At 35.7% G+C, this 22733-nt stretch overlaps 1 protein-coding gene across 4 annotated transcripts in view; it reads left to right on the top strand.

Moving 5' to 3' along the window:
* Window positions 1-397: 397 nt before the first annotated feature.
* The window catches only part of LOC106661567 (MOG interacting and ectopic P-granules protein 1), a 54696-nt gene continuing 32360 nt past the window's right edge, over window positions 398-22733 (top strand). For 3 of the 4 annotated variants that reach the window (XM_024226459.1, XM_024226457.1, XM_014385078.2), the window contains exons 1-2: window positions 398-562; window positions 13704-13818. In XM_024226459.1, the coding sequence (XP_024082227.1) occupies window positions 13744-13818 (75 nt within the window). In that variant the 5' untranslated portion in view covers window positions 398-562; window positions 13704-13743. Of the gene's footprint in view, window positions 563-9692; window positions 9783-13703; window positions 13819-22733 lie in introns of those variants that run through there. The other variant, XM_024226458.1, reaches the window with a different exon arrangement.

Below are 22733 nucleotides of genomic sequence, written 5' to 3' on the forward strand. Positions count from 1 at the left end.
GTTCGGGATTTACTTGAAATGACTTTCAGTTAAGAAAATTAAATTCATACTTCCTGATAGTCAAATATGATGCTTGGTTGCATGCTTATTCCCAATTCGGTGCACTACTTCTTAATACATTCTCAAAATCCTGTGGTCAAATATAAAAAAATATATTAATTTAAAATTCATTGTATCGCTCGTACAGCAAGATTTAAGCCTAAAACCTTAAATGAGCTGTATAGCAAATAAATATCCTTTCTGAGAGTAATTTCGAAACGAGACGGAGGCACCGTTGTGTAAATAACAATGCGGTACATTAAATTGTATAAATAAACTGTATTTTCAATCGTTCTTTTGTTTTTTCAACTTTTTCAGAAGCGGAAGAGGCCCCTGCCAACTTAGACGAGAGAGTTATATTCAAACGACCCGATAAAAGCGGCAATAAAAATACGAAAGATAATAAACGAAGCTCATCGGAAAAACAAGACGGGCCTAAGGAAAAGAAGCAAGCTAAAAAGCAGTTGCTGTCCTTTGGGGACGAAGACGAGGAAGAGGATAGCTGAAGTAGGCTGGACATCAGGTCTGTTTTTTTATTTCACTAATTTTATAATTCATTAATTCGTTTCACAACCCATCAGGAATCGATTCAGAAGGATATTACTGCTGTAAAAACAAAAGCAAAAAAACAAATAGTTTTCCTTTATTTTTCTGCTCTACTTTTATTTATTTATTTTTATTTTTTAAGTGAGTTCATATGTTTTGATTTTTTGGGAGGGGGAATGAAACATTTTCATCTCACTTATCCCAGAGTCTGCATTAATCATTACAGTTATTTTTATATGGATTTACGTATTTAAGGGATAACTATGCCATTAATTTTTCTAAACGTTAGTCGCAATTGCTGGCTTTTTATAAATTCCTAACCTGAATCGTCATTATATTTGCTCTGGTAAGAAAATTGCTTGCTAATTTTGCCCTATTGGAGAATTAAAGTATAATTAATCTTTACACAAGTTCTCCGTTTGACCCTTAACGCTATTAAATAGTGCCCGAGTGTAATTTATTCCCGACCAGATCTGTGAATAAGTTGATTTTCAGACGCTTAAAAATTACAACCGAATATTTTTACACTTTTTGAAATAAAAAGGTGAAACCTACGAATTATATTTCACTCCTTCCGAATTATACATAAATAATTTAGTTTTTAATGTTATAACTGCATATTTTCACTGTAGCTTTAACACGATTTTGAACATATCCTAATGAAAATTTCCTCCCTTACTATTCCTCGCATTTTCTTTATATTTCCAATTGTAAAGAATACGTCTATTATGAGAAATCGTCTTAAACCTTTTTTTCTTTGGCATGTAACAGTATCCACTATAATATGTTTCCATCAGCCTTGCAGTATCGTTAGGGACCGGCCGTCGATGTTAGAACCATTAAAGTTTCATATTGTAAACATCTGATCCTATTACATTTTTCTTCTGTAAGAACTGAAGTACTTACCACGGGATTGTAAGATCAGAAGCGTTCTTTAGACTATAGGTTTCCAATAAATAACAAGATGCTTGCCTTTCATGCTTAACCCCTTTGGCCTTTACGACTTAAAATTGTTTTTCTTTTTAAAGATGAATCAACTACTTGCCAAGTGGAACACTGTATCTATCCCTATTTTTTAAAAATAATTTTCCTTACTCTGCGATATACTTAAAAAAGTAAACATTTTCTTTGGCTATTAAACATTTACTTTATTTTAAAGCTTTTCAGTCTTGATACACAGAAAAGACTAATCTCCCCCCTCTCATTCTCTTACGCTCTCTCTCTCTCTCGCTCTCTCTCTCTCTCGCTCTCTCTCTCTCTCGCTCTCTCTCTCTCTCTCGCTCTCTCTCTCTCGCTCTCTTTGTGTTTTGAAATATTTATATTACCCCATTACCATTTTTTCCTTTTTTCTCTCATATTTCGCTGTCACGCTGTCTCTCTGACTATCTCCCTCTCTCTCTCNCTCTCTCTCTCTCTCTCTCTCTCTCTCTCTCTCTCTCTCTCTCTCTCTCTCTTTCTCCCCTCTCTCTCTCTCTCCCCCTCTTTCCCTCCCTCCCTTTCATTCTTTATCTCTCACTCTCTATCTATCTCTATCTTTTCCTTTTTAATTTGGGCTTTTTCCATTTCCTCCATAATCATAGGAAATTCGTCAGACATTACCAAAGAGTAACGTTATCCTGTACAATGTTGAGTAGATTTTTTAAAACCAAAGTTACAAGGTTATTGTAGTTTTGCAGAGAGTATGTACAATGCTAAACCGAAATAAACATTAAAAACTACATTTTTTTTACTTGTTACGAATCAGCTCCTAAGCTTGCGGCTTTTAGGTTGATTAAAAAGGTTCAGGGGGTGGTTGATGTATGCTAATTTTATTTTTAAGTAATCGAATCGAATGTAGTTGCTTTATGATTTCTACCGGTATTAGTCTCAGAATACGATTTCTATAGAGCATGATATGAGACATTCGGCACGTATGAACACTTTTTTAACTGATGTATGCAAACGATGAAATTTGGTTTGTGTTACTCGGATAATCGCCATGCTTCATTCATGCGCCGGTCCAAATTAAAATTACGCTTTTTTCTTTGCAATTTTTAAAATTCTTGTCTGTAACATGTTGAATTCTTGGAGAGATTTGTTTTGTAATTGTTAACAGGATGTATTAAATTTTCAATCTGACATGACAATGAAGAATGAGGACGTTCTCCTTTAAATACTCCATGGAGCAACTGGGTTATATTTATCGCGAGAAACAACATGTCAATTATTAAAATTAGAGATTGAAATAGAATAAATGGTGCTATGGGGAAATCGTCGCTCGCTTTTTAGCCCTCTTATACTAACATTGTTTGGTTGTTTTTTGTAATTCAGTCAATCTGAACTTCTTCTATTAGCCCTAATTATGTTTTGTTTAAATAATTATTGTAATATAGATAAATCGCTATTCCCTCAAACGGCCCAAGTGAAACTCAACGCCAACGAAATGTCTTCGGTTATGCAAGAAATTGAATCTTTTTGAAAGTTTTTTTTTTCTTCCCCCTCGGGGTCCTAGTGTTTTTTTGGGGGAAAAACCATTTGTATATTGGCAGATCATAATAAAAGATTCCTTTCAAATCCAACTAAGTACATCTGTATTTTGATGAAATCATTCATTGGAAGATTTCACGTGGCATGCCAAAAGGACACAGCCCCGGGACCTTTACCTTACAGTGTTGAACACCGTGTCAACTCCTAAACCGTTGCGGCCACCGGTGGACCTTTTTTTGAAAGTTTAAAAGACACCCCACTGGACATATTTTGTTCTTCTGTCGATCAAATCCACCGCAATTCCTGGCTCCATACAGAGAGCGTGCAAGAATGCCACTAGATTGTATTTGTGCTTGAGCCCGGTAGCGAGTATTTGGGTCCTCTGTTCCGATTCTTGGAGGAAGCAAGGTTGTTCTATTGAGTATAGAAGTAATAATTGTGTATATCTAGCTTGTGTTGAGAGTGAATGTAGCGGGAATGTGTTATGTGAGAGGGTCTATGATGGAATAGAGTACCCCATCGATCCTCAATATGTGCAAATGGTGATGGAGGAATATCGAGTACTCCATCACTCTAATTGAATAAATGGTATGTAAATAGGAGTGAATGTATCTAAGAATGAACGTGAGTACAAGTGGGTTTGGAACTGCATGCGTTGGGTGCTGAATTGACCTAGCTGTTGGCAGCACCCGGAGCTCAATCTCGGTGGCTGGACGGATAAGACCGAGATCTGACCCAGGACTGCCAACACCCGGGGTGGGTGATTCTGGTGTCTGCCGTTAGTTTATTGTAGGTAGCTTTTGCTGGAATTACCGGTGGACTACGAGAAGCGAATAGGCTCAACTCGGCTATTTGTATGTATGTACATACACGTGAGGATTTGAGCATACATAAATCCAAATCCAATCTTTCTTTCTTCCCCCCCCTCTCTCTCTTTCTTTCACTTACTCACTCTATCTATCTCCCCATCCCTCCCTCCCATTCATTCTTTATCTCTCAATCTCTATTTATCTCTATCTTTTCCTTTTTTTAATAATGCTCTTGCATTCACGTCATTTTTCCGACTATACCTGCTTTATTTACTACTTCTATTGCACTAACTAAAATTTATTTAAATAATTTGGAGATTTATTTGAGACATGGTGAATTTTTTCATTTCAAGTGCGGCCTTTTTGTCACTTCACCAATGAATTATGTGTTCCTTTTTTTCCATTTTTGACAAATCATGATTAAACAATACCTCATTTATCCATATCGATATTCTGTAGATGAAGCCTATCGAGCGGTTCTTACTAGATTTAGTTGGCTTCCATGGAGTGTTAAGACTTCACAATGTTTCACCTTTCATCTAATAACCGTGTACAATAAATAATAAAGGATTTATGTCCAGCTCTTATTTTTTGCCGTGTTGAGATATTCTAGCATTTTGGGGTGGTTTAACAATTTAACATTTATTTCAAACTTTAGTAGTTTCCAATCATTCCTTCTGTCCGTAAGTTGTCCTGTCATCCGAAAGCAAGGATAAACTAAACCAAGTAACTGACCTTCCCCTGTCGTCGCCTGCCCCTAAGTTTCTTTGTCTTTAAGAGTAAAATCTCCCAAACTTGGCAGCCCATCCTTGCACACCCGTTTAACCAACAGGATCAATATTACGAGCCTATTTTTCTTCGAACCCGACAACTTCGAAAATAACAGTGAATGAATGAATCTCGGAGTTAAAATAAGGTCATATATTTGATGTGACAATTAAGTAGTGGCAAAATGAAATATGGTAAGTTGTCGGTGCTTGTTTGAAAGAAAATCCATTTATATCTGATCGATCGAATAATATTTCACACCTAGCCCACTTTTTAATTCGGGTGAAATACATTAGTGAATGTTTTTTTCAGCTAAAAAGTATAGGTTTTGTACTAACAATAAAGTTAACAAAAGTTAATAATAAGTTAAAAACTTCATAAGTTACCAATATTAAGAAAAGATCTTCTCTAAAAGTCAAGCCTAGTGCTTTATAATAAATGTATAAACAATCTCCTTTCTGCATAAGATGTTAGATATAGATAGATATAATAAATCAGGGTATGGTATAACATCGGTGAGTCCTATTTCATCAAGAAACTTGATTAATAGGCCCGGTTTCAGTGGTTGTACTTCTTCTATGGTCACATTGTACATCCCAAAACACTTCCTCCTGCGGGCTAGTGTAGCTCCGTAGTTTGTTAGTAAGTGTGTTGGTGTCTCTTCTGCTTCTTTGCAGAATCTGCATGTGCCATCTTGGATTATTCCAATTTTCTTTAGATGTCCATTTAATCTACAGTGTCCTGTTAGGATTCGCAGTCTATTCCTGCTTCCTTTGACACATTCTGTGATTTCTTTCTTGCCAAAGTTGGTTAGAAGATTCTTGGATTGTCTATGTCCAATAAGTGAATTCCAAAGTTCGCTCATTTTCTTTTTGTCCTTCTGTCTGAGGTATTCGTTAATAGTGTGTATTCCTATCCCACAGAAGGGTTCGGGTCCTATTAGCGGTGTGGCAGCCCCTTTTCTTGCAAGGGTGTCCGCTTTCTCGTTGCCTTCTACTCCCATGTGTCCTGGGACCCAGCAGAGGCTGACTTTATTCTGCGAGCCTAATATATTTAATTTGGTTTTGCAGTTCAGCACCCTCCTTGAACGAATGGTATTTGAGCTTAGTGCTTTGATGGCTGCTTGGCTATCTGACAAGATAGCTATATTCTTGTTTTTGTATCCTCTATTTAGATTGAATTGGATACATCTTTCAATTGCATGAATTTCAGCTTGGAAGATACTGGTGTGCTTTCCCATGGGTTCTGAGTATTTGGTTCCGGGTCCGAACACTCCTGCCCCCCGTACCTTCCTGCGTTCTATATCCATCTGTGTACCAAAGGATGGTGCCATTTTTGAGGGAGTTATTTCCCTCTCTTTCCCATTCCTTTTTGGTGCCCAGATGTATTCGGAATTTATGGTTAAATTCAAACCTCCTGTTCATGTCGTCTCTTGGAGCCATGAGTGAAGGATGGTTTTTCCACAGTTTGTTTCTGTCTCTCCATTTCAGTTTTATTCCTGTTGGAGGTTTCTCTCTAATGATGTTAATTATAGTTTTCTGTGCTGTCCTTTCTATCATGTGATGTAGGGGGATTAGTCCCAATATCTTTTCCATGCTAATTGTAGGACATGTTCTCATTGCTCCCGTTATGCAGATGCATGCAAGTCTCTGTATTTTTGAGAGTTCTTTCCTTTTGGTTATTTGTTCCGATTCATCAGCCCAGGCCATAGCTCCGTATGTAAGTAAAGGTCTTACTATCATGGTGTACATCCATAACAGGGTTTCTGGCCTACATCCCCAGTTTCTTCCTGCCATTCTGCATAAGATGTTTCTAGGATATCTGTGGCCTATACAAAGAAAAACTAGCTATTTTGTCCTCATCATGGATGAGAAATTCTGCACAAGAAGCTGAATGTTTCTTCTGTCGCCAAAGAACCATGGGCGTCTCACACGAAAAAGATGCGTGGACTTAATAATGCCTAAAGAATTAAGTTGTAGCAGAGATTATTATTATTGTGTTGGCACTTCAGTACCAACGGACCTCGTTCAAATGTTTCTGCCATTCATTCCTATCTCGAGCTTTTTCTTTCCATCGTCGGACATCCAAGTTGGTGATGATAACGTTCATGGAAGTCTAAACCAGCGAGAGGGTGGTCTTCAAGTTCGATAACCACCAGGTCGATTGAAGGAGAAGCCTCTTGGATAGGCTTTCCTGTTCTATTCTCCCCACACGACTTAACCAGCCGAGCTCTTTTGGTGTCCCCTTGTACTCCTAGTAGGGTGCTGTCTTTAACAGGTCACTGTCCATTCACCAGTTTAGGGCGAATAGTCTTCGCCGAAGCAAACAGGGATGTATTGCCGGATGGTATGTATACTCGCTTTTATCTCTGCTTCTACTTCGTTTCTACTCATCGTAATAATACCCGCAGTAGGAAACACGTGCTCGATTAACCGCAAAGCTTTAGGGTTTATTGGGTGATTCCTGAATGTCTGAATTTAAACAGATTTATTCTCGCTGACCTAAAACGCCTGACTTTTTTAATCTTGTTAATATAACTATTAACCTTAACCTGTTATTAATGTCGTTAGCATATGCAGTTCCTGAGACATTCTATTATAAATACTTACACTTTTTTTTCGTTTGGTGGGTCTTTTTTTTATATTTAGCATGGATGGTTTTAAAATGAGGGCCAAGCAGTCGACAAGCCGATGGAAGAGGACGGCTTTAATTTTTATCTATTCCCGTATTTAGGGAGGTCGCCCGGAGGTGTGAATAAAAACCACTTCATCGAGATACGTGGAAAAGTTGACATCTCCCAGACGTACGGCTCTAAATTTGTGTATTACCAGCCTGAGCATTAGCCAGAATCGCCTCATAAACCTGAACTCTCAGGGTCCATAAGAGACTTGACATTTACAGGTTTTTCCAAAAATCCAAGTATTTCCAACCTTGTAGACTCTCCATTAGGGATTTTTATGACTTAATTAATGTTTGGTTCAAGTCATAATGTGATGCTCAAGATTGTCTAGTATAACACATGTTTCGCAAAAGTATTCTACAAGTATTCCATGGACTTGATTATTCATGTTTATCATTGTGAGCCACGGCTTTTTCCTCTGGTAGGGTTTATTTATAGAGGAATAAAATTTTCCAGTGTCATTCTTGTTGTACTAATTAATTTTTCAGAAATGCCTAGAGTTCTTATAGCGTTCAGTAACTCTTCTATCCACAGAATCGTAGGTCTGATTGAATCTTCGTAGATGATGGTACAAGTCTATTTTATATTCCGAACTCTGAATAAATTGTTTTCTGTCTATGATACCCTCCGGTCACCTTCCCTTGCGGCTAGTCTGTTATTGAAGGAAGATAAGGCCTTGTACACCGTTGACAGAAATGCGATACCTTTTTTGTATGTGGGACAAAGAATCGCTAATTTTCACATTGATTTCAAAATTTTATTATTTGCGTGGACCATCACTGTGTTCACCACTCTTATATTTTTAATAATCGACAATCTAAACAATATTGTTAATTGGTCAGTAAAACCACAGATGATAGAGAATATTATAACAGTTGTGTGAATAAAAGACTTATTAAAAAGTCTGGTTATTTCACAGTGTAACTTTAATTTGTGTTTTACCGACATTTTTATGCGCAGATATGTATTTTCTTTAAGCCCCTTTAAAGATATGTACGGTTACGATTAGATTGAAAATTTCTCTTTGTACGTGCAGCTTTAAAGTTCTTGGCTTTTTTCATGACAACCTTAAGAAAAGGCTGGCCACGATTTCAAGTGAATAAAATATCGATTTCTGGATATCATCTGGTACAACTCCGCCCGTCGAACCGATTCTAAGCCCCGTTCGTATTGCCAAAGAGGCAGCTGCATTTTTGAAACGTTCTTCACATTCGGCATCGGAATTCTTTCACCATTCCAGCAAGTGTTTCATTTTCAGAATTGTCACCGCGATATCATTGCCCGAGTGACCCTTTTAATGGGAGAACCATGGAATATTTTACGGTTCAATGAATCGGTGCATGCCTCCGACCTTGGTATATTGGAATTCGAAGCGATCGTTTCCAGTGCTACCCCAGGGCATTCAAGGTTACAACGGAAATTCAACTCGTGATATTTTTATGCTTTCTGTTATAGTGCGGGCTGCATTTCATAGTTAAGTTGGTTCGTGAAAGCCTTACAAGCTACTCTTTAATCTAACCCCGAGAATGATGGGTCTTGTTTTTTATTTGTGATGACAAATGGTTATGAAAAAACAGTTACAAAAGTCTTGAATGAATTATGCGGTTATTAAAAATATACTCGAAAAGGAACGATTTCAAAAGCTTCTGGTTATCAAATCCCAACCATATTGATTTTATGATTATTATATTTTTATCAAGAAGATATTATGTAATTTTGATGATCTAATTCCGCTAACAGATCATTTTATTCGTCGTAACATTTTTTTTTCTCCGTGAAAACTAATTTGGTAACCTTATTTTTAGATATATTGTGACTTTAAAAACGAAATGGAATACTTAACAAGATAATTTTAAAGGGTCGACGTTAAGCCCTAGAATATTAAAATTCTTAACAAGCTTTTGTTTATTCCTTTGTAATGTTTATTTTATTCATTTCTTATTTAAATATTTTTACAAAAATCTCAGCTATTGTGAAAATTAACGTGTATCTATTGGGATTGTACTATTTGCTGTGTAGGATTATGAATTGTCATCATTTCTAGTCTGGAATAGGAATTAGCTGGAATAATTACGAAATAAATTTGTATTTTTCATTATTATCCCGTGCTTGTTTTTGTAAAATGCACAATCAGGTCTATTCGTATCTAAGGTTTGTTGGTTTTGAAAAGGCATATGGTCTGAAGGGTATGCCAAAAACATGCTCCTCCATCTTTCAGCATCTTTTTAAAGCGGGTGCTCTGTAAATTTAAAAAAAAAAATCAAATAAAGCAGGCTTTTGTTTCTGATTTTAATCTTAAACCTCAAAACTGAAAGGTTTTGAAATTTGATAATAAAAAATTGAAACCATGGCAATAAGTTAGTCTCAAAAGAATGTAAAACACCTTTCAGATAATCAACAGTTAACACGACCAAACATTTCACGGAACAGCCCGGTTATCCTCAAAAATGATGGAACACTTCATCACTCCTCAGGTACCCCTTCAATTTATTAAAAATTTATTAAATATAAACGGTTCATGCTTGGATTTCAGCAAATGAAAAAAAGGTTTTCGTTGAAAGGCAAGACTATTAACAAACCCACTAGTCCGATATGACGGTTAAAACATTTGACTGGAAAAAACACAGTCAAAATGTATATTTGTTACGATAGTAGTAGGAAAGCGGTGTTATTATTTTATGGGTTCAGCCCTTTGTACTTCATTCTTCGAACACTTAAGCCTACTTTCAAAACTGACAAAAATTGACTATTTATTTTACTTAATTAAGGCAATAAATTCATTGACTAAACGACTATCGTCCATTAACGTTTCTGTTACTTTTACGATCCTTTTTGTAGGTCGAGTATGAATTCTTTTAAGACACAACATTAATTTCTTAAAAGCTACTTTGTTGTTTTTATTTTAATCATAAAACTTATAAATCGTATGTAACGGTTTTTTTTACAATTTTTTTCTGTTGTTTCTTTTTTAATTTATTTGTCATGAGCAATTATGTTATTTTTTATAAGGTTTTTTTATAAGATCCAAGCCGAAAAAAATTGTTTGTTGTATATTGTCATTTGATCAAGATAGTTTTTGACTCGACCAGGTCGGCGTCCCATCGATTTTCGCGTGCAGTGCTGCACGCTTTTCGTTCTACAGCATGCTCTCGTTAACAGCAGTTTTTAAGTGATTCAAAGCCTTTGAATTTTGAAATTGATGATTCAGAGACTAGAAATAACAAGGAAGTATGTATTTAAAAAATTAATTGTAATGTAAAAAAAGTTCAACTTGTGTCAGTTAAATTTTTTAAGGCCATAAAATAAACTACCATAGGATTGGATTAGTTTCCTAGAATGTTTTCTGGCCATTAGCCTATATATTTGTTTACAATCGTTAAGTTCATGTCTTAGCGTGCTTTCCATCACCTAAAGCTTATCGTGCGGAATTTTCAAGCCAGTTGATATCAGATGTGTACTCCTATTTATTGGTTAAGGGTTGGTTAGGGGCTTTGTATACTTGACAAAAAGTTAAGTTCGATGGTCAAAAGAGGGCTTCGGCGTTCTACGAGAAGAAAGTAAGGCATTAAGGGAAGAAACCAGACACCTCTGTGAAGAATTGCCTACAATAAAGAATATATGGGAGAAATAAAACAATTTTATGGAGGAAATGGATTATACTTATCGGCGTTCTAATCTTATATGTGTGTGCCTAAAATTGTCCAGCGAGACTGACCTAACCAAATTGGTTATTGATTGTTGTAAACAAACTCTACCTGTAAATTTGGATGAAATATGTCTACATGTGACCCCCCCTGGGAAGAATGGACGATCAAGATAGGCCTTTACTTGTTTCTTTTACGTTTCAAAATGATAAATTTAGATTATTCGGGCTGCGAACATTTTTAAGAACACTGGCTACGCCGTTCAGCAAGATCTTCCTACCAACATGAGACGAAATAGATCCAAATTGTTAGCAATTGGAAGAGATACTCCGTGTCAGAGATGGAATTGAAATATCAGTTTTTAAGGATTCTATCAAATTATTAAATCACTAATTTAAATTGAGTCCTACACGATGACAATTCGGGCGGCGTTCAGAAACTTAATGAGCAGCTGGAGGATGACTTTCCAAAGTTTGTTTGTTTATTAAAGGTTGAAAATACAAAACAGAAGATCAATGTAACGTAAGCATGATTATATCCCACTCTCTGTCAGATATTATCTAAAAATAAGGAATTTTGTTATTCGTTTAGTATTGTATCTTATAATGATAATGATCTTAATAGTAAAATAAACAATTTTATGTTTGTTAATTTTTTTAAATGTGTTGATGTGTTCATTGTATAGAAACATTTATAACGGAAGATAAATTTAATTACCTACTTTAGTGAGGTTTTTTGGAGAGTATAAATTAAAGTGGGTTCCAGCATTAAGAAATTATAAATTTGGTCGTTCCAAGGGTGGGGGGGGGCTCAATGCTTTTATGAAAAACAACAGGTATGCTTTTTTGTTGGTTAAGACTATAGGTACAATAGTTAAAAGTTAATTGATGGATTTTTTCCGCGGGTTTTACTCTAGTGATTGTACAACGAGCATAGGGCTGGCCCTAATGTAATAATGCACAAATGTTCCCATGCTTAATTTGGAAATAACTACCAGCACTGGAACTGTGAAGGGCGATGGAAATTATATATCATGGAAATAAGCAGGATGAGGCAAAACACCTCTCTTGCCTTGACGTTATCATGGCAGGCGCTTAACGGGTATAAGTTGCTTGACTGTACCTAATCGTCCTGAAATATTCTTTCTGGGTTTGGCTATCTTATTCCTATCTAAATGATTGGTTTGTGTGACTCGAAAACCGGCTCCTTAACTTACAGTAGGGACGTATTGTCCTCACTTTGTTTATAGCTAAACAACACAGTTACAACTGTAAAGCTACACAATCTTCACTTAGCATCACCGGCAGAGGTCACACCTCGGAGTGCGTTAGAGTGCAGGGCTGGTGGATCGGAATCCGGGACCTTTACCTTAAAGTGACGAGCGCCGTGTCAATGCCTTAACTATTGCGGCCACCGACTCTCCTCGGTATTATTTTTGCTCATCTATATAGTGATGTTGATGAAGAATACTAGGAAGTGGAGGTTGTATTCCCAGTCTTATTGTGTAGCATAGTTTCTTAGTTCAGTTCGACTTTCTTGACCATCTTATCAAGAGTCCCTTTATCTGGTCATCCTTGGTGTTCTATGTTATGTCCCCATTGATCGGTTATAATATGGCTGTTTCGTCCCCCTTGTTAAATAATTTACAAATGGAGTCATAATCGAATGTACTCTTATTGTACAGCTTTTTTAAGTTGTAGCCTGTCTATTTGTATCAATGTTTGGCTAAATTGGGATTCTTTGAAAATGAGGTTACTATGTCTAGTTTTGAGTTCGCCCATTTCTCCTTTTGTTTTCTGTTGGCCCATTCTGAAACGGAGGTATCTGGGTCTATGTTGGTCTTGCAGATCTTCCTCCGGCCGGTATGCATACTCATGTATAATTAATTGCTGTCTTGTGAAGAGATGTTTTTTGTTATATAACATCGGCCACAAGAGGTGTTGGAGGGTCCTAAAATCTCTTTAGTAACTCTGCTACAGTTAATGTGTCCTCATCCTCCAATGCCATTAATAAGTCGATGCATTTAAACTCGTTAGGACTTCTTTCATTCGACTCTTTATAATATTTTATGGCGTGAATATAATAAAACTGTAATTTTCTATGTGTAGAATAGTGAAACCACAAGATTTAGTATCGGAGCGACAGAACATGGTGACAGATAGTCCATTTTTTAACACCTTTTTTGAATTTCAACGTGTATTTTTCCTTTTCACTTGTCTCATTTCAATCATTTCAATTTGTAATGGAGATTCAGAACAGTACAGAATATGTTACGATTTTGTTTTGATTAATTCTTTTAAATATGGTTGTGTATTATTACAACTGGACTGTCCATGATGATTTTGTGTGGCAAGTATGCGGTCTTTGATTTTTGAACATGATAGAAATTGGATACAGCAAACATTGTCAGCCTGTAGATTATTATTTTAATATTACTTCCCAATACAAACATGCTCTAAAACAGGTCTGAGTAAATTTAGTTTAACCTAACGAGCCGTACATGACGGTGTGTTTATGTTCTGTACCGGAGGCTCTTTCTGTGGATGTATTGCATTACGCCAACAGGTCGGAAATAAAGCACGATGCGGGTGTAAAATAAAACATGATAATGAAATATAAACAATATTAATATTTAATGAAAATACAGGTGTAGTCGTTTGATTGAATTTTTTGACACGTATAAAACATATAGGATTACACCTTAGAGCATACGTATTTTAATATGCTTATGTTTTATCAATTTTGTTACAGATATTGCCATATACAGCTGTTGAATTTCGTCAGGTATCTGATGAATGCCGTAGCCCTTCAAGTTTCGCCTCGGAAGCATTCCTCCACGCCTGCTGACTTTTTCTTGATAAGAGAGGTAAGCCGTTTTATGCTCCCCGACATTTGTTTCTCTGTACGTTGTGTATGTTGTCGTTAAACGTTTTTTTTTTCATATAGCATAAATATATATATTTATAAATAGAAGAATCGATCCCATAAGATCATTTTGATGTACATAAATATTTGTTGCTTCTTCATTTTAAACTTCTATACATAATATACCAACGAAGTTATCTACTAGGGTTTATAATTATATAATATATTTTTTTGCTATATATATTGAATATATTGAAGAGTACTTAAGTTGGAGAAGAAATGGAATTTCTTTAATAACTCATTACATATTTTCTTGTTATCATATTGGCAGAGAGCGTCCAATCTTACCTACAAAATCTTATCATGAAAAAGCTTTATTAGCAAATATTTCCTTGAAAACATTGAAAACATTAAATTCCCAACTATTCGAAACTGTTAAAATCGCCAAGTTTAAATTTACTATCTTATTGATTATAAAATTCCTACTGCACCCCTAACGGTATCTCCCACTTGCACGATACCTGACCTAAATTGCTGCCTTCTTAAAACCGTGTTGACTTCATCTTTTTTTCCACGGTTGAACGGTTTTCGGTTGATTTACAATGTTTTCGAATATTTTGTAAACAAACTGGATCGTAATTGTTATAATTATTTTTAAGTCAACGAGGAGGGGACCAGTGGATATTGAAATCTGTAAAACATTTTTTTCTGAACGACTCTGCGCTCCTGGAACGGTCTTAGATTACAAACAATTTGTTGTTGGTGTTGGATTTAAAAATAACATTCATTCTCGCTGAAATGGGATGATGTTTTTATCATAGAATCACTCAATACCTTTTACTTTAATAACACAAGAAAAATCCATTATTGCCATGTCCGACCTAGTATTGCAAATAACAAAACGTTCAAATTATTTAGAAATGTATTTTCTGTTTTTAGTCTATGCTATTGGGCAATAAAATTTTAAAACTCTAGAAATTATTTGTAATGAACGTTGGAATAATTCTTTTCTCGGTCGAGTTTTGTATGGGTCATTTTCATATTCCTGAATACATGGCATCTTAACAAAATGAATTTTTGACTTAAAATAAAATTAGGGACTACTTACGTATTTCCCAACAGCTGTTTACCATCAAATCTTAGAACTTTTTACATTGGAAAATTAGAAAGGTAGTTCCATGTTAAGATCTTATTGAGCCTATCGCATTTGTTCTAAAAAATAAGAATGACTGTTTTATCACCATTCTTTCCTATTTAAAAGCCCTCAATGTTACAAATGTGTGCATTTTTTATGAGCTCTCAATTTTCAACTTAAAACTAAGTAACATTTCTTTGAAATGCTAGAACATCATTTTGTACTATTTTATTCCAATAAAAGCTGGTTTCGATTCTAAATATTGTTATGACGAATATTTGCCATTTAACTTAAAAAGCCCAAAATAATAATTTAGTGCTAATTCGTTATATCAAAAAATAGTCTAATTTTGAAAATTTTATATTAAAATGTTAGGGCTCATTTATCCGTCACTTTTGACTTAAAAGCTAGGAAGACTTACTTCTTTGCGTATGTTCTATTCAAAATGGTTTTAGTTTAAACGCTCAAACAATACATGTATTACAAAGCACTTGTTTAGTCAGTTTTGTTGTGAAACTTTTGTACTTTTTTTTTATTGTTTTAAGCTATTTTAATTTTAAATATCAAGATGTCTTTGCAGTATTTTTGTTAGGACTAAGCAGGATTATAATAAAGTTGCCTTACTTTTTAAATTTTTTTTTGGTCATGATAAATTGTTTGTCACAATGTCAATTGTTTGTCCTCTGGGTGATTAATACTTTCAGCCTATACAAAGCACCAGGAACGGATGGGATTTTTCCCATCCTGCAAAACGAGTGGATATAATCACTCCAACATTGATGCGATTATATCTATCAATCGCTGAAAGCTAAGGAGCTTAGCACTAGGTTAAATACCACAGACATGCCGTAGGGCAAACGCAGTGTTTATACCGAAACTGGGAGAAAGAGACCCTACACTGCCTAATCCTACAGACCAATCAGCTTAACATCCTTTCTACTAAAAACCCTTGAACAGCTGACAGACAACCGTATAAGTACGACAGCACTGGTAGATAAACTTCTCCATCACTGACAACATGCATACAGAGCAGTAAGATCAACAGAAACTGCATTGTACCAGCTAACTAGTGACCTAAAGGAAACACTGGAAACAAAGGAAATAGCAATCTGGCGTTCCTCGATATCGAGGGAGCCTTCGACAATGCATCTCATGCATCAATGAAGGTCTCCCTAGGGAAAAAACACGTAGACCAAACCACATCCAGATCGATTGGAGAAATGCTAAGAGCTAGAATAGCTGAAACAAATATAGGAACAGACATTACAGAAATTAGCACAACCAAGGGATGTCCTCAAGGAGGGGTGCTGTCACCTCTTCTATGGAGCCTAACAGTTGATGCTGCTCGAGACCCTTGACCGTACAAGGATAAAATGTCAGGGATATGCGGACGACATAGACCTGACTGCCAGGGAAAAATTCGAGGAAACTCTCTGTGATATAATACAAGAGGGTCTAAAAATCACAGAAGAATGGTGTAAAACCGCTGAATTAGGACACTATAGTTGCTTTTACACGGAAAAGGAAACTAGATCACACGAGGCAAATAACATTCAATAATACCGTGATAGAAATAAAAAAAGAAGTCAAATATCTGGTCATCAAACTAGATAAAACACTAACATTTAAGAAACACATTGGCTCTGCCATCACGAAGGCTACGCGAGCTTTGATGGTGTGCAGAAGAATAGCAGGAAGGAACTGGGGATGCAGACCGGAAACCCTGCTATGGAAGTAAGACTTTTACTAACATACGGAGCCATAGCCTGGGCTGACAAAGCAGAACAAGTAAGTAAAAGGAAAGAACTCACAAAAATACAGACATGCATGCGTCTGCATAACGGGAGCAATGAGAACATGTCCTACAATTAGCATGGAAAGAGTACTGGGATTAATCCCCCTACACCACATGGTAATAAGGACATCGCAGAAATCCATCATTAATTTTACCAAAGAGAAACCTCCAGCAGGAATAAAACTAAAATGGAGAGATAGCAACAAACTATGGAAAGATCATCCGATGCTGCAAAAGACGACATGAACAGGTTTGAATTTAATCAAAACTTCCAAATAAACCTAGGCACCAAAAAAGAATGGGAACGAGAAGGAAACACCTCTTACAAGAATGGCACCATCCTTTGGTACACATATGGATCTAGAACACAAGAAGGTACAGTTGGACCTGGAACCAAATACTCAGAACCCATGGGAAAATACACCAGTATCTTCCAAGCTGACATTCACGCAATCGAAAGATGTACCCAACTCAACCTAAGTAAAGGGTACAAAAACAAGAATATAGCTATCATATCAGCAGGCATCGAAGCACTAAGCTCAAATATCATTAGCTCAAGGATGGTGCTGAACTAAACCAAACTAAACACATTAGGTACGTAAAACAAAGTCAGCCTCTGCTGGGTCCCAGGACACATGGGAGTAAAAGGCAATGAGACAGCGGACACCCTTGCAAGGCAAGGAGCTGCTACACCGCTGACAGGACCTGAACCCTTCTGTGGCATAGGAACCCTCACTATTAACGAGAATCTCAGACAGAAGGACAAAAAGAAAATGAGGGAACTATAGAATTCACTCATTGGACACAGACAATCCAAGAATCTTCTAACCAATTTTGGAAGGAAAGAAATTACAGAATGTGTCAAGGGAAGCACGAATAAACTGCGACCTAACAGGACACTGCAAGTTAAATGGACACTTAAAGGAATAATCCAAAATGGCACATGCAGATTCTGCAAAGAGGCAGAAGAGACACCAACACATCTACTAACAAACTGTGAAGCTACACTAGCCCGCAGGAGGAAATGTTTTGGGATGTATAATGTAACCATAGAAGAGCTTCAACCCTGAAACCGGGCCTGTTAATCAAGTTTCTTGATGAAATAGGACTCACCGATGTGCTTTGGGCAGTGCACGGCGGATACAATAGCTCTTAAAGGGCGCAGTATACCATACCCTAAAATTACATCTACATCTACAACTTGAAAATGTTGTGTGTGGTTACATGAGAAACGTTCCGTCAATTTTTACGCGTAGTACCAACAAAATTTAAAAGCCAGTTTATAGATTTTTAAAATTTTTGATCTATAAGTATAACAACCATTTAGTTGGACTAATAGTTAATATGTTTGACCTTTTTTACCTTAAAAAAATTACAATTTTCTCTTACTTATTTATTATATTAGAGCGTTTCCCATAAAAAAATTGTTTGCCTACATCAAAAATGTTCTGCCTACTTATGACTTAGAACCAAGTTGCAACTTAATAAAATTTTGAAACATTTAACTTTAAAGTAATTACACCAGGTTGTTATATTTTTTATCAAAAAAACTTGGTTGTACAATATTAATTTAGTCGTTTAACTCGAATAGACCTTTAGAGCTTTACATGGTACATTTTCCATTATTTTTCCCTAAGAACCACCAAGAGATATTTTTGTTTTATAAAAAAAAACTTACCCTTAAATTTTTACTACTTTGACAAAAATCAATGGACAACTTTTTCTAATTTGTGGTATTATCATCTGAAAAGCGTATCTACTTTTTGTTTTGAAAAATTAGTTCACCTTTAAAATTTGAGCGTTTTGTACGAGACAAGCCCTTCACTTTTAGCCTAAAAAACAGAAATTACTTGCTTTATGTTCTACTACTAGAAACTGTTGTTTAACATAAATACTTAACGCTTTTGATAGGATGTTTTTCTTATTTTGTTAGCATAAAAGTAAGAAATGTTTTGTTGTAATAGTGAGTAGTTTAACTTTAAAATCTGAAGTATTTTTGTGAGAAATGTCCGTCACTTAAGGCCTTTTAAGGCCAATATTGTTGGTTAATTAAAACTTTTTAGGTGTTTCTTTGTGCTAAATAAATTCATATCACTTTTGTCCTAAAAAATCAGGAAGTACTATTTTTAGTAGTTTATTATGGTATATTGTTTTAGCATGACAGTTCTTTTTTTTACTGTATTCTGTTATTTTGAGCTCTGAACCTAATAAAAATCTCGCTTTATTTTTTATTTATTCTTTTTTTGGGGGGCGGGGGTACCTATTTTATGTAGTGTATCAGCACATATAATGCCTTAGCTTGATGTCTATCATGTGATTTTTTGTATATTGTAGAATCAGAACAGATCAGTAAGGATCAGATAGTTCAATCGTATATATTTAAAAAAACCTATTCGAAAATAAATTGCACATCTAATCAGTAAAAAATCGTCTTTATCGATAACTGTAAAATATATATGAGGAAAATAATTTGCAAGATAAAATACTGAAGATAATTGGTTTAAACAAAAAGTGTGAAATTATTGTTGTCATGAAGATGACAGGATAGTGAATTATTATAAAAAGTTTAAGTTAATACATACAATCCTTCAACTGAAGTGTCTGTTCGTCCTCGCGGACATACGCCCACGCAGATAGAAAAAATCAGTGTCTCGCTGAGATCATAAATGAATAAAAGTAATCAAATGCGATTTATCTCATTTAATTTTTGATAACCTTTTCACTAGTTCAAGCCTTGTGTTTAATAAATGTATCATTAATTAAACACATCTTCGATTAGCTCGGGAGTGGGTTCGACCGTACCATTAAAATTTTGGAAGAGCGAAGAGGAAGAAACTAAAAGATTTTTTAAAATTTGAAGCCTAGCAAGATTCTGGGTAAACTTTGGATAGGAACTCTATCTCTGGATCAAAAGATAACTGTCGGTTTTTAGTAACAAGGGTTTGGTCGTATATATGGAATCGTTCTTCATTATTTCATATTAAAAAGAGAGAGAAAAAATGTAATCCAACCCGTATAGGGGTTATTCTATTTAGAATCCAAAGTAGGAAAAATCTGTTCAGATTTGTCGGATGATGTGTCTGATGGAATAAAGTGAATTCCACTTCGCAACTCTGAAGGGTGGCGTGGAGCTGAGAGTCGCCTTTGCGGTGGAGGGAGGGAGCGAGTCCGGAGGGAGAGCGAACTTCGGCCAAAGAGCGATGTTAAGAGAAAGGAAAGGACGAAGGAGAAAGAAGAAAATGGTGAATTTAAAGCGCATGCGCTCAGAAACAAGAGAGCATAACATAATAGGCGATCGTCGACCCAAACCGTGTCCTACGGGGTACCCGTTTCAAGGGGTGTGGGGCCGGGTGGGCAAACCGGCGGCACCGCCCAATCTAGAGATCATAAAAGTATGCGTTGGCCAGCCTTTTCCGCGTTTCCGACTAATCTTTCGCCCAAAAAAATAATTATGGTTGCTTGTTTTGCGTGTTTCCATAAATTCAGCTTATACCCTTTACAATGGCATTATTGGAATATCTAGTATTTCTGTCTTTTGGATCGACGTTACTCAAGTGGACAACCAAGCAATTGCGTCACAGTCCATTGTTAATTTTTTATCCTCGACGAATGAACTTTTGAAATGAAGTCTGGATAAGTTGATGGGTAGGCCTATTGTGGAGTTCCACAAAATCAGGATGGACAATATCAAAAAATGAAGTCTGCATGTAATAGAATAATGCTGCAGGCTTTAAGTTCGATGATCTAAGAAATACTATTAGTCATGAATTTCTAAGATTCTAATTATACGGTTTTGAGCCGAAATACAAGCATGTTCTATGTTATCAGTATACGAAACATGTTATTACATTCCAGAATTTTATATCGTATAGATAGTTGATGTTAGGTAATGATATGTAATAAGGTAATGTGATGTTTGAAATACTTGCTTCATGAAAATATCAAGGCTGTAAGTAGAGTTTCTAAGCTCTAAGAAGTAGTAAGATGCATAAACATTATTAGTGTTATCAAGTTTTGAAAATATTGTTAGTGTTAAAATTACTCTAGCTATAGCCAAAGTAATTAATGTCCCTCCAACGAGTACGAAATCTAGGCTTTAGGTAGCTGGTAATGCGAACCTGAAATATTGGCTTCGAGAATATTGATAAAGTTCCAGGTATGAGCCTTGAATATTACAAACAAGTTATTAGTTATTTATGGATTGTAGATATTGTCAGTGTATCAATGTTCTAACAAATGTGTGGGCGATAAATGGGTTCTGTGCGACAAAGAGAATTAGGGAGACAAACAAACAGAGGAGTGAAAAGAGCGGGAGGTAGAGAAAAAGTATAGTAGTTAGTTAGGGAAGGATAGACAAAATGAGTGACGAGAAAAGAAAATGAGAGGGAGAAGAAGAGAAAGAGAAAAAATAAAATAAAGAGGTAGCGCTAGGGGGAGAAGGAGAGAAAGGTGAGACATAAAGAAAAATTGAGAGACAAACAAAGAAAGGAGTGATAAAAGAGGGAAGTAGAGAAAGAAAGAGAAAACAGAGGTAGGGAGAGATAGAGGGGGGAGAATCGAGAAAAGAAAAGAATGAGAAAAGGGAACATAAGAACAAAAATAGAGATAGGATGATTGAATATCGTCTTAGATATAATAAGAGACGAGATAAGAAAGGAGTGAGAAGTGGGAAAGAAAGAGAAAGAAAAATACAATAGAGAGGTATATGAGAAAAGGGATAAGGAAACGAACAACAAAAGGAGTGGGAAGAGAGGGAGTTAGATAAAATAGAGATAGGGGGACAGAGATAGATGGATAGGTAGTGTAAGAAATGGAAAGAAAGAAGTGAGAAGAAAGAGGAAAAGAAAGAATAATTGAATAGCGAGGTAGATAGAGGAGGAAGGGAGAGTTGGCGATAGAGAAAGAGAGAGAGAGCAAAGATAGGGAGGCAAAGAAAGAATAAAATGAGAAGAGAGGAAGTAGGGATAAAAATAAAATATACACAGCTAAAAGAAAAAAAGAAACATACAATAGATAGGCAGGTGAGTAAGGCAGTGGATATGATGTTGAAGTGGAGAAGTTCGAATTATCAGTATAATTAGTAGCTAAATCGATTGTTTGTTTTTGTCATGTTTAACGGAGATAAATGTTACTGACTGTTCTTATCTTTTAATTATAGGATTTAGCAAGAAAAAAATCCATACATCAAGTCTATCAATCCTGATAAACGGATTCTAAGACCGGGACGTGAATATGTTACAAAACAAGTAATTAGGCGAGAAAGTAATTAGAAACTATTTAGAATCTTGATGTGTACCGTATTTGCGCATAGGTGTATACAACTTTATATGAAAGGTCGCGTTCCGGCACGTTTTATAACCATGTTGTCGATAATTTTATCAACAGATCTTCTTGTAAATTGATTTTCTAAACACCTTTGCATAAGCAAGCATGTTGTTGACCCCCTGCAAATTTAAAAATAAGCAACTTATCTAGTAAAATTTACATAACTTTTATGGCCGGGAATCGTTTTATTTTCTGCGGAAGTGCTCGCTTACTCTTTTCGCGATGTGATCGATTAGTTCCGGTCCGTCTGCTCTCGCTGTTTGTGCTTGGTGAAAACCAATGGATATTCACACTAATCAAATACCAACTAAATCACACGACTTAGACAATCCTGATGAACATAATGATCCTAACTTATTAGACGTACACGAGTGGACTTAATTTCAACTTGATGGCGTTTCTGGCCTGACAAATCGATAGTGTGGTTTTATTTTACTCGGGGCGTCCCTGTTAAAGTAATATTTTTTATTTGTATATTAATCTCAAGAATGTAGTTCAACGTTCTTGAGTCATGGAGAGGTTATAGGTAAATTTTGTATTATTTGTTGTGATAAACATTTACTTATCTTTTACTATTTAATTTAGACAGAATTCATATTTCTGGTTTGAAATGTATATCTGCAGGCCAAGAACCTAGCTCTAGTTTTGGTATACGGTCGTT

This window comes from Cimex lectularius, unplaced genomic scaffold (genome assembly GCF_000648675.2).
Source record: "Cimex lectularius strain Harlan isolate CLEC.00 unplaced genomic scaffold, Clec_2.1 scaffold99, whole genome shotgun sequence".
In the NCBI taxonomy this organism is placed as follows: Eukaryota; Metazoa; Arthropoda; class Insecta; order Hemiptera; family Cimicidae; genus Cimex; species Cimex lectularius.